The following is a 13,847-nucleotide window of genomic DNA, read 5'->3' as shown; positions in this document are numbered from 1 at the left end:
AAATTGTCTAAACCACAACCTAAGAATTAGTTTCCTAATCTAGAATATGAGGATGACAAAATTTTCCATGGTAAAGAGAGAGGCTCTTAACAATTGTAAAGTGCTATGTGAATGTAAATGCTCCACAATAGATCTTACCAGGATCTACAAAGATGATGCCCCAGGCTTAGGCAAAGATAACGTGCAACATTATGAAAATGAAAAATTTTACATATCACCTAGAATGACAAAGAAACTCAAAATTTTTCAAAAAATAAAATGGTACCTGTGAAATTGTTCAAATAAATTTCTAGGCACAAAATTCAGAAGCGTGTACTTTGTTGTTCGTATGCGGTTATTCATGTAGGTTCCAGAGAACTTTTCATACTCGTCTTTGAAGGGCTGGATGTGGGGAACAACAACTCGGTGCTTTCCTGCCAGTTTTGGGGCCTGAGAGGACTTGCCGCCGCAGATAAGCAGTGAGGAATAGTTGTATGGCCTCTCATCATCGTCCCTGTTTGCACCACAGATCAGCCGCCGCCAGTGGTATCTGGCCCATTGAAACGGCTCAGTCATGTCTAAAATGCAGTGAGATCCAGGTTGTCTAGGTTATCTGGGCAAACAAAAACAGTTCCCATTAGCTTCTGGAAAGTCTTAAAGGATAGTAGAATGTTTAATTATTTTTCTTTTCTATATCGAATAAATATATGACCCAATGGTTAAAGATACAAATGGGAAACTAAAACTAGTCTTTGGAGTTCTTTTTAAGCAAATCTTTGTTAAATAAAGCACAGACCTTCTGCCTCATGGGCTAAGTATCTAATCATCTAAACAATAAGGATAGCACCTAAAAAGCTACTCGGTAACTTGAAGCAAACCATTTGACTGAATGCATGCAAGTCTCTTAACCATTCTGATCACTGATTTCCTCACCTTTGGAATGAGGATATCATTGCGAAGATTAAATGAATAATACGTAAATCATCCAACATGATGCCTGATTTAGACAAAGCAGTTAATAAAATCCAATCTTTGTAGATAGTAAAAATGTACACAAATGCTTTCATCCCTGTGTGCACACCCTTTTGCCCATTAAGAGGAGTCTATCTCCACCCTCTGAATCTGGGTCTGGCCATGTGCCTTCGTTTGGTATATGTAATGATAGAAAACATGACAGAGACTGGAAAAGGGCTTGCTCCGGTTCTGGTCAACAAAGACGGTTGAATAAGATGCTCTAGGTGTTGTTACTCCACAGAATCTTTGAACAACTAGCAAAAACTGGCAGAGCCATTTTCCTCAGAACCCCCCAAAACACTTCAAGTTTTCTACAGTTGCAGTAACTGGGTGAGTGCTGAATTAAGAAAATGCAGCTTTAAAAAACGGGAGAAATGCATGGCTCCCTGCTGGTCCTTCCCTCACACCCTCCCTGGGGTGGTGTGGAGACAGCCTGAAGTCCCTTTGTGGGTCCCCAACCCCGTTGCAGCAGGAGCAGAGTAATGCTATATGTACACTGTGGTGCCTGTATGTCAGTGCCGGTCAGGTTGGCATCCTGCAAGACTGAACCAGAACACCTGACTCAGGATTGCCCTCCCAGAACTTGCCCTGCAGGGAGAAACAGCTTGAAGACAGCTAAAGCAGTGCAAGAAACAATTAAGTGAAAGCAGCTGGAGCAAAGGATTACCTGCTTTAAGTCATACAATAAAGCACTCAGGAGGGGGAAGTCTACTTCATAGGGAGTAGAGGAGGCATTCAAATTCCTGTAAACAGGGTAATTCCTAAGGCCGCTGGCAAGCACAAACCCAGGACAAGACAGGCTCACAGAAGACAGGCCCTTGCATTTCACATTTGCCTCAGGATGATGTTCTTGAGAGAAGGGTTACAGTCTCTGAAGGAGAGCACCAGCCAATGCAGAGCCAATTTTCAAAGACTGTGAAAAGTGCTTTTGGCATTGACTTGCTTTTGTAAGCTCCTATCACTCAAAGAAATCTCTGCCATATCTCTAGCTGAATAAAAAATTAAGGAACAGACAACTAAGGGACTAATCCCAGAGTAAACACTTCAAAATATTAAAATGTACAGTGTGCAACCAAAGATTATAAGACAAACAAAGAAACAGGAAATGATGACCCATCCAAGGGAACAAGATAAAAATCCAGAAACCAGCCTTTGGACATATCAGGAAAAGATTTTTTTTTTAAGTGGCCTCAGTATGCTGCTTAAGGAGGTAAAGGAAAACACAGAGAAATAACTAAAAGATACCAGGAAATGATGAATGAACAATATGAGAATCTCAATAAAGAGATATAAATACTGGAGTTGAAGTCCAAAGTAACTGAAATGAAAAATTCCCTACAGGATTTCAACAGCAGACTGGAGCTGTCAGAAGAAAGAATCAGCAAACTTGAAGACAATTGAAATGATTCAAATATGAGGAGCAAAAAGAAAAAAGAATTTTAAAAAAAGTGAATAGAGTCCAAGCAACCTGTGGGACACTATCAAGTGCACTAATACATGGATTATGCGAATCACAAAAGGAAAAGAGAGGAAAAGGGGCAGAAGGCATATTCAAAGAAATAATGGCAGAAAACTTCCCAAATTAAATGAAAGACATGAATATGCACATACAAGAAAATTAATGAACCCCAAACAGGATAAACTCAAAGATAACCATATGCATAAGGTTAACTTATGGATAAGATAACCATAATAGCAAACCATAGAATGCCAAAGACAAGGAGAGGAGTTCAGAGGCTGTGAAAGAAAACATGTTAGATACAAGGGAACCCAATTAGGATTAAGTGATGATTTCTCATCAGAAACCAATAAGGCAAGACTTGTTTAGAACTCTAGAGGACAGTAGACAGTGGAGGAGAATTCCACAAACAATGAATCAAAGAAAAAGGACACTATTAGGTAGGACACGTCCATCCTGAACCCACCTGTCCACTCCCTCTCCCAGACTCAGTCCCACACAGCTTGGGGAGTTGCACAAAGGCAGCGGCCCAGATCTCTCCCACCTCCCACTGGGGACAGCAGTGATAGAACCGCACACTTATAGGTACAGGGACCCAAGTCCACAGAGACACAGGGCAGAACATAAGCTACTGAGGATTGGTAAATGCAAAGGGTCCCCAGGAGGTGGGGATAAAAAGACCACAGTAAAACTGTGGTTATAAAGTGCTGCACTCAATCCAATACCTGTTCACTGGACCACCTAAACACAAAATGGAATTTTCTGGAGTGACCCACCTTTCTGGATTTCCCCGTCTGGCTCCCTGTGGCAGGGTACCCTACGGGAAAGGAGACAGAAGCAGAAAAGCCTCACAGTGAGAAAAAAGAGGGGAGAGTTTAAACTGAACTGCTGTAAGACAGGAGGGTCCCATAACTGAAAAGAGAAAGGGAATTGGGGCACTGAATGAGAGAGAGAATTAAACAAAACATAGGAGCTGGAGGTAGGAGGGGTGCGGATTCTGCAGAAAAACAAATAAAATACATCAAGATCCCCAGAGAAGGAACAGAAGAAAGGACGTTCTCTTTTGGAGGTGAAACAATTACACAAAAAGTGTAATCAGAAAAATTGTACCATATATCCAGGGAAAGAATCAGATGAAGAAGAACTGAAAAAAACTGATCAATTAAAATGAAACATGGGCTATTCTAAAGGTCTAGAATAGGTTGGACCAAGCATCAAAAAAGAACCTTAACACAAAGACAATAAACCCTAAACAAGAGGGAGAAACTAATCTTCAGAGTTAACTCATCAAGATAATCAGATGCCTACAAACCAACAAAAAATTACAAGCCAAACGAAGAACAGGAAGATATGGCTCAGTCAAGGGAACAAATTAAAACTTCAGAAGAGACAAAGAATTTGGAAAAACTAATCAAAGTTCAAACAAATCTCCTAAATCAATTCAAGGAGATGAAGGAAAAGAAGCATAAAGAGATAAAGGATATTAAGACAATGTGTGAGCATAAAGAAGCATTTGAAAGTATAAAAAGCAACATAACAGAAATTTGGGGGATGAAAGGCACACTAGGAAAGATTACAAATATACTAGATGCACTCAACAGCAGATTTCAACAGGCAGAAGAAAGAATCAGCTAACTAGAAGACAGGACAAGCAAAATCAGTCAGAAGAGCAGATAGAGACAAGAATAGAAAAAAATGAGCAGTGTCCCAGGGATCTGCGTGACATCATGTAGCATGCAAACATATGTATCATGGATGTCCCAGAAGAAGAAAAGAGAAAAGGGGCAGAAAGAATATTTGAGGAAATAATATCCCCAAATTTTCCCAACTCTTATGAAAGACATAACATATAAATGCCCACGAATTGTAACATACACCAAACAGAATAAATCCCAATAGAACTACTCCAAGACACAAACTAATCAGAATGTCAAATGCCAAAGATAAAGAGAGAATTTTGAAAGCAGCAAGAGAAAAGCGACTCATCACATACAAGGGATCCTCAATAAGAGTAAGACTAAGTCTCAGTTTCTCATCAGAAACCGTGGAGGACAAAAGGCAGTGGTATGGTATATTTAAGGTACTGAAGAGAAAAACTGCCAGCCAAAAATTCTTTATCAGCAAAACTGTCCTTCAGAAATGAAGGAGAGTTTAAAATATTCACAGATAAACAGAAACTAAGGGAGTTCATCAAGAAGAGATCTGTCCTTCAAGAATTACAAAATGGAGTTCTCTGCAGGTTGAAAGGAAAAGACAGAAAGTAGTGTCTTGGAGTAGTGTAAAGAAATGAAGATTGTCAATAAGGGTATCAAAAAGGGTAAATGCAAAACCCAATAGTACCGTATACTCAATATACAACTCTATTCTTTAATTTCTATAAAGAGTCAGAATACAATTCAACAAGAAAAAGGCACATTTCCTGACAATGGACATGCAAAATATAGAGTGGTAAAATGTGATGAAAACAACATAAGGAATGGAAATGGAGGGATAAGAGAGCAAGAATGTGTATGCTACTGAAGCTAGGTTGGTATCTTTAAAATTAGTAGGTCACCGATTTAGGTTGTGTAATATAAATCCCAGGGTAACCACAAAAAAGGAACTTAAAAATACAACAAACAGAAATGAGGAAGGGAGCAGTCAGATACATCATAAAAAATAAACAATACAGAAAAGTAGATTGCAATAAAGGAAAAGAGAGACAAAAAAAGATATGACATATAACAATGAAAGGACAAAATGACTGAAATACAGACTGCCTTTACAGTAATAACACTGAATGTTAATGGATCAGACCCCCAAAAGACATAGACTGGCAGAATGGATAAAAATGCATGACCAACCAAGTTTATGTTGTTTATAAGAGACTCACCTTAGACCCAAAGACACAAATAGGTTGAAAATGAAAGTAGGGTAAAAGATATTCCATGCAGACGGTAACCAAAAAAGAGCTGGGGTAGCTATAATAATATCAGGCAAAATAACTTTAATTCAAAAGCTGTTGTCAGAGTCAAAGAAAGATACTACATATTAATAAAAGGGACAATCCTCCAAGAAGAAATAGCAATCATAAATACTCATGCACCTGACAATGGTGCCCCAAAATACATGAGGCAAACATGAAGGAAGATATAGACACCTCTAAAATAATAATTGGAGACTTCAATACACCACTCTCAACAACAGAATATCTAGAAAGAAGATCAATAAGGAAAAAGAGAACTTGAATAACAGGAAAAATGAACTAGACCTACAAGACAAATACAGCATTGCACCACAAAACAGCAGGATATACTTTCTTGTCAAGTGCACATGGATCATTCGCCAGGACAGAACAGCGTTGACTTACAAAGCAAGCCTCAATACATTTTAAAAGATTGAAATTATTCAAAGCATTTACTCTTACCATAATGGAATAAAGCTGGAAATCAATGACAGATGGAATACTGAAAAATACACAAATATACGGAAATTAAATAACACACTCTTAAACAATCAGTGGGTCAAAGAATAAATTGCAAGGGAAAACATTAAATATTGAGCTGAATGAAAACAAGAACACAACATATCAGTACTTATGAGATACAGCAAAGGCAGTACTGAGAGGGAAACGTATACTCCTAAACACACTAAAAAAGAAGGATCTTGAATCAGAGACGTAATTTCAAAACTGGAGGATCTATAAAAAAGAAGAGCAAAGTAAAAAAAGAGGAATAAAAGCATGGAGAAGGAAAGAGATAACAAAGACTAGAGTGGAGATAAATGAAATAGATAATAAAGAACAATAGAGAATCAATAAAAACAAAAGTTGGTTTTTTAAAAAGATCAATAAAATTGACAGACTTTTAGCTAGTCTGACAAAGAAAAAAAGAAACAAGACATAAATAACTCAAATCAGAAATGAGTGGGGGTACATTACTTCCAACCCTACAGAACAAACCCTGTAACAGGGATTATAGGATACCATGAACTGTACACCAAAAAATTAGATAACCTAGAAAAAATGGACAAATTCCTAGAAACATGCAAACTACCTACACTGACTCAAGAACAGAAGATCTCAACAGACTAATAACAAGTAAAGGTATTGAATCAGTCATCAAAAACCTCTCAACAAGGAAAAGCCCTAGATCAGAAGGCTTCACTAGTGAATTTTACCAAATTTTCCAAGAAGAAATAAAAACAATCTTGCTCAAACTCTTCAAAAAAATTGAAGAGAGAACACTTCTTGACTCAGTCTTTGAGATCAACATGACCTTAATATCAAAGCCAGATAAATACACCACAAGAAAAGAAAACTTCAGACCAATTTCTCTTATGAATATAAATTCAAAAATCCTCAAGAAAAACACTAGCAAACCAAATCCAACACCACATTAAAAGAATCATACACCATGATCAAGTGGGATTTCTCCCAGGATATACAAGGGTGCTTTAACATAAGAAAATCAATTAGAGTAATACACCACATTAATAGAATGAGGAAAAAGAAATGCATGAGCATCTCAGTTGATACAGAAAAGGCATTTGACAAAATTCAGCCCCCCTTTTTGAAAAAAACACTTAGAAAGTAGGAATAGAAGGAAACTTCCTCAACATATAAAGGGCGTATATGAAAAATCTACAGCTAACTTTATATTCAGTGATGAAAGACTGAAAGTTTTCCCTCTAGGATCTGGAACAAGACAAGTATTCTCAGTGTCAGCACTGTTATTCAGTATTGTACTGGAAGTTCTAGCCAGAGTAATTAGCCAAGAAAAAGAAATAAATTCATCCATATTGAAAGAATTAAAACTTTCCCTATTTGCAGATGACATGACCCATATATAAAAAATCCTGAAAAATCCACAATGAAGCTAATGAATGAATTCAGCAAGTGGTGAGGTACAAGATCAACATGCAAATATTAGTAGTTTTCTACATACTAGATGAACAATCTGAGAGAAAATCAAGAAAAAAAATTCCATTTACAATAGCAACTAAAAGAATCAAATTTCTAGAAATTAATTTAACAAAGGATGTAACATGCTTATACATGGAAAACTATAAAACACTGCTAAAGTAAATCAAAGAAAAGCTAAGTAAATGTAAGGATATTCCATAGTCATGGATTGGAAGACTTAAAATCATTAAGATGCCAATTCTACCCAAAGTGATTTACAGATCTGATGCAATTCCAATCAAAATTTCAAAAGCCAATCATTAAATTTATATGGAAAGGTAAGGAGCCCCAAATAGACAAAACCATCTTGAAAAAGAACAAAGTTGGAGGACTCACATTTACCGATTTTAAAACTTAATACAAAGCTACAGTAAAAAGCATGGTCCTGGCAAAAGAAAGACTTATAGACCAATGGAATTGAACTGAGACTTCAGAAATAAATCTGTACTTCTATGGACAGTTGATTTTCAACAAGGGTGCTGAGTCCATACAATGGGGAAAGAATAGTTTCTTCAACAAATAATGCAGGGAAAACTGGATATCCATATGCAAAAGAGTGAAGGTGGACTCCCTGCCTCACACCATAAATACACAAATCAACTCAAAATGGATCAAATACATAAATATAAGAACCAAAATTATAAAACTCCTAAATAAAAACATAGGAAAGCATCTTCAAGACCTTGTGTTAGGCTATGGTTTCTTAGACTTTAAACCAAAAACACAAGCATCAAAAGAAAAAATAGGTAAATGAGACTTCATGAAAATTAAAAACTTTTGTGCATCAAAGAACTTCATCATGAAAGTAAGACAACCTAGAGAATGGGAGAAAATATTTCATAACCACACATCTGAAAAGAGTTTAATATCCAGAATATACAAAGAAATCCTTCAACTTAACAACAAAAAGGCAAGCAACCCTATTTAAAAATGGTCAAAAGATGTGAATAGATATCTCTCCAACAAAGATATACAAATAGCCAAAAAGCACATGAGAAGATGCACTATATCATTTCCCAATTGGGAAATGAATATCAAAGACAAAATGAGATACCATTGCACACCCACTAGAATGGCTTCAATCACAAAAATGAAAAATAAGAAGTTTTGGAATGGATGTGGAGAAATAGGAACACTTGTGCATTGTTGGTGGAAATGTAAGAAGGTGCAGCTGCTGTGGAAAAGAGTTTGGCAGTTCCTCAGAAAGTTAAGTATATGACCCAGCAATCACATTTCTGTGTATATCCTGAAAAATATTGAAAGCAGGGACTCACCCAGATACTTTAACTCAAATGTTCTTAACGGCATCATTTGCAATTGCCAAAAGAGGGAAGCAACTCAAGTGTCCATCAAAAGAGGTGGATAAACAAAATGAAGTATACTCAGACAATGGAATATTATTCAGATCTAAAAAGGAATGAAGTTCTGACACACGTGACAATATGGATGAATTCTGCAGACATCATGTGGAGTGAAGTAAGCCAGACACAAAAAGTACAAATATTGTATGATCTCAGTGATATAAAATAATTAGAGTAAGCAAACTCACAGAGTCAGAATCTTGAGTACAGGTTAACGGGGACAGCATGTGGGTAGGGAATGGGGAGTTAAGGCTAAAAATGTACAGAGTTTCTGATTAGGATAATGGAAAAGTTGTGGTAATGGATAGTGGTGATGGTAGCACAACATTGTGAATGTAATTTACACCACTGAATTATATATTCAAATATTGTTTGAAGGGGAAATTTTAGATTGCATATATGTTCTAGAATAAAAATATTTAAAAAAACACATGGGAATGTACAACATAGTAAACCTTAATGTAAACTACAGACGACAGTCAATATTATAATTACAATACTATTGTTTCATCATGTAATGAAAGTACCACATTTATTCAAAGTGTTAACAATATGCAAAACTGCACGTGTGAAGGCATATGGGAATTCTGTGTTTTCTGCATGATTTTTCTGTAAACCTATAACTTCTCTAATAAAAAAAAAAAAGTGCTTGTGCATTGGAGCTTGCTTGCTAATGGTGCTCTTTGGAATCCTGTGGGGGCCACACCAGGTGCTCAGGCCCAGGCTAGTCTGCTGGATGATGAGTTCACATGGTTCAGTTTACCTCCATTGTTCCTGTTAATGTGTGGCTGAGGCCACTGACTACCAGCTGATCATTAACACATGCCTGAACCTAGCTGACTTGTAGAACAGAGACCAGCCATCCAAGCTGAGCTCAGCCAAAACTGCCAACCCACTGAAGAATGAGTTAATAAATGTTGTTTTTGGCCATTATGTTTTGGTGTAGTCTGTTACACAACAAAAGCTAACTGAAACATAGCCCCTCCCCTCATTCTCTTGTAAAGATTTCCTTATTTTTCAAGAAATTCAATCTTGCCTGGAACATGAGCTCCTTAATTTAAAAAAATTACACACACACACACACACACACACACACACAGCCAACATTTATTGATAGCATTCTATATTCAAAATACTTTGCAAAGCACTTTACATGTATTTCTTGTTTACTACTTATAACAACCCTATGAGGTAGGCATTATTTCTATTTTACAAAAAAAAAGAAATTGAGGCTTCAAGAGATAAAGTCATTCATTTATTAAGTAGCTGAGGGCTGGTTCAAACCAAATCTTTCTGACTGGACAGTTTCTGCCTTTAACAGTTATAGTGCCTTCTTCATCTTTGTATCTGGAGTGCCTGGCACTTAGCAGGTATAGACTAGATCATGAGTGTGTCAGGGAAAAGTCTAGAGACCTTGATTTCTGCCCTGCCCTATCAGTGCCATTGCATTTATTTGCCATCTGGGCTTGGAGTTCACCTTTAGTGATTATTATTTAGTAAATCAGTGGGTGGGCCTGATAATCTGCATTGTTAACAGAACACCCCAGATGAATCTGATCAAGTGGACCACAAATCTCACGTGGAGAAAAGTTGGGCTATGTGATAGACACTCCGCTAGGCTGGTAGTACAGAGAGTGAAACACAGATATCATTTTCCAGGTGCTCAGGCCCATAGTAGGTGATAGGCATATAATGTATCAATGCAATCCAGGGTACAAAAGAGTGCTCAAGGCATCAAACTAGTTTAACCTTGTTTCCTTCCCAGCTTCATTCTAAGTTTAGAACATGTCTATGGATTTCTTTCTCTAAAGTGTTATACTACAAATCAGAATTTGTTTACCCCTAAGGACATTAAAATTGTATCCAGCTTTCATGGATCCCAAATCACAAATCATTATCTAAAAGCCTTGGAAGATTTGGGCATATTCTAGTAATTCTAGTGAATCAATATCTTTAATAGCCCATTCTTGCTAACATACTTCTTACTATACAAGACCCTTAAGCAATCCAAGACACTACAGTCATTCAACACCAGTTTATCATTGCATTTACAAAAAATAAGTTTAAACCCAAACAAGAACATAAAAACCTTCATCAAATCCTTAAAATTTTTAAGCACCTAAAACAAAATAACGAAAATAAATAAGAGCAGAATGTCTTATTTTAGTGGGAAGAACACAATAGCCTGCAAGTGTATGCACTGTATGCATTTGTGCCTGGAAACTGGACCCACAATATATAACCCCTTTTGTTAGTGAGAGGAAATAGGTGTCAAGTCAGTGTTAACAGTTTTACACTAATGATGGGAACATGAAAAAAAAAAGTGCTAGCCCCATCAGGTTGTATTAGTTAATATATCCAGAAATTTCCTGCAGAATAAGGATGTAAGATAGTGTTTCAATGATGAATTGATAGGTAACATAAAATACTTCACATAAATACTAAGCAGATTTCATGCGTTTTACACCATGCATCTTAGATGAACATTGTGACAACCTCATATTTTTTAGAAGGTTGAATTCAGCAAAATTTGATCTTAGTTCTCGAAACTTTAAAAGGCAAGTTTTAATTTCTGATTAAATTTGTATGATGACGTAGCATATGTATCCCTCTAGTGTCTACAGTGTAATACAGCAATCTAAATTTTACTTTGATTTTTAAATTTCAGAATACAATTTAAGAATACAAACATAGGAATAAATAATTACCCTAAAATTAAATGTGGGAGGTGTTAACCTAGTAATTCGTGGTGTGTCTAACATCCTCACACTAGCAAAAATACTGGTTCACAGAAATGAGCTTTTTATTCCACAGACCCAGTCAAGAATGATGTTTCTCCCCAAATCACCCAATTCCTAAGAGACAATTCCATAATGACTGGAAAACATTTCATTGCCAGAGTATTCTGAGGCCTGCCCTCCTTTGAGCCTTTTCAATGTGCTTAAGTTTACATTAGGTGCTATACTGACTCACATTTTGCCTTCCCCATCCACCATTTTCATTCTCATGGAAACTTAGTGAGGATAGAATTGGGGCTGGTTCACTGCCCTCCTCAGCACCCTTATCAGCCATCAGGAGTCCCTCTCCTACCCTCCAAGGCCTAGCAGCTGGTCATCTTGTAATAACTCTCCCTTCCTTTACACAGCCACCCTTTCCTAGAAAAAAATAGTCCTTAGAACAGAAGACTGATTTAAACAAGACAGAGAAGTTCTAAGTGTTTTCGAGGGACTAGGTTGAAAAGATCAGTTTTGGAGGAAATTGAATTTCTAGTTTAGAATTGAATTGAAGCTCCTTTATAGTAGGCAGGAATAAACAAGGACCTACTCAGTCACCTTTGGTCAGCGGCTCTCAAAATGTGTTGATTGCCATCCCAGTGAGAAATACATTCTGCATTGCAACCCAGAACATACATAGACATATACATATTTACCTGGAACAAAAGTTCTACAAAACAATTCTTATTCTTATTACTGGCAATGCATAATGCATGCAAGTATTTTCTACTCTACTTCATTTATTCTCTCCCACTCCCTCTTGCTACCTCCCTCTGGCTCATTTTAGTATTGGTCAGGATTCAGAGTAATGATTTCATGGACTACTAATATATTGCTATGAACAGTGTGAAAAAACACTTACCTAGCTGATTGTGTGCAACTCTACCCAGTGTCTAAAGTATATATGAAGTAGACAGACCCATATCCTCAGTCCAATAAATGCAGAAAATATATTCTTAGGTAGAAAGATACTAAAAGGCAGCAATTTGACTAGAAAGCTAAGAAAGAAAGGAACATTTTCCTCCCCACAACCAGGGGACAAATAGCCCTTTAGTCTTTCTCTGTCTATCCCAACAAAGCTAAAAGTAGGTTAATAATGTTTCATATATATATTCAGGAAAATTTCTTTAAGATATGATAGGAAAACAAGTAAGATTAGGTCTTATCTAATTGAGAATCATCAAGAACCATGGTATCTTAAAGCTCTGACATTGGAGATTATTAATCTAGAGGTTAAAAACTAATAACCTTTTTGCATACTTCTGTGTATGCATACTTCTACACAAAGATTTTTTTTTTAATTTCAGGGTGTTGACAAATAATGTTTTGGGTTTTTTGTATAGAACCAACCTTTAAAAATGGAGAAAATTCACATAAAATATTGATTTTTAGCTTTTTATTTAAAAAAAAATACTGCGCACAAATTTTCACATAGTAATAAATGTCAGAAGCTTTTTCACCAAAGCTTCTGATCCTAACTCTGCATTTTCCAGTTCATCCATTTTAACTGAGTGACTGAGCACTCTGTTCACCACTTTTTTACAAATTATGCTCCTTCTGTTGTATAGATACAGGCTTGAGTATTTAACAGCTAGTACTACTTATCAGCCATGTGACCTACGTAATTAACTAGGGCACCTCAGCTTGCAAGTGAATAATATAAACACCATTAACAGTCACGAATACATTGTAGACAAACAACGTGTGTTCATTCCCCACTCTCCTGGTTGGCTATTCCTCAGGTCAAACCAAAGTCAGTACTGGGAATCCTGCACATTGGGATGAAGTTGAAACTTTAAATACATTGCTTTCAATTTAAATAAAATTGTCCAAGTGCAAGTAAATGCTCAGTTAAATGTACCTGTTGATACCTGAGAAACAACAGGCATTAAATAGGATACAAACAGAAAATCAAACAATCACAAAAGATAGCCATGACATAAAATGACCTTCATACCACCCAATCTCATCCTCAACCATTCTCTCTAATGTTCCTTTTGCTTTGTTCAGGAACAAGCTATACTCTACTTGTTCAGTGTGTCCCAAGCTCCCTTGATAAGAATCACCTGGGGCCCCAGTTAATCACAGTCTCCCAGGCCCTTTCCCATTAAGAACTGATTTAGAGGCTTTAGAATGGAGCCATGAATGTGTATTTTAATTAGAACCTCAGATTACTCAGGGAGGTTGCAAAGTGTAGCCTTTGCAAATGCTGTCCACTCTTTTGGGGGGACTGGTCCACCATATCATCCACTCACCATACCAGCCCCTACTCATCCTCTAAACTGTTTCAGTTTGACCAGGGAGTGAGGGGAATTGGG

At 36.8% G+C, this 13,847-nt stretch overlaps 1 protein-coding gene across 4 annotated transcripts in view; it reads right to left on the bottom strand.

The window, feature by feature from the left end:
* Positions 1 to 13,847, bottom strand: part of ATP10D (ATPase phospholipid transporting 10D (putative)) — a 145,704-nt gene that overhangs the window by 100,587 nt on the left and 31,270 nt on the right. For 3 of the 4 annotated variants that reach the window (XR_005215851.1, XM_037829729.1, XM_037829730.1), the window contains exon 2: positions 266 to 592. Coding sequence is in view for 2 of the 4 variants with exons in the window: in XM_037829729.1 (XP_037685657.1) it covers positions 266 to 555 (290 nt within the window). In the remaining 2 variants the exon portion in view is untranslated. Of the gene's footprint in view, positions 1 to 265; positions 593 to 13,847 lie in introns of those variants that run through there. The other variant, XM_037829731.1, reaches the window with a different exon arrangement.

This window comes from Choloepus didactylus, chromosome 3 (genome assembly GCF_015220235.1).
Source record: "Choloepus didactylus isolate mChoDid1 chromosome 3, mChoDid1.pri, whole genome shotgun sequence".
Classification (NCBI taxonomy): domain Eukaryota; kingdom Metazoa; phylum Chordata; class Mammalia; order Pilosa; family Megalonychidae; genus Choloepus; species Choloepus didactylus.
The sequence above is the reverse complement of the archived record's forward strand: the minus strand, read 5'-3'. Positions and strand labels throughout refer to the sequence as shown.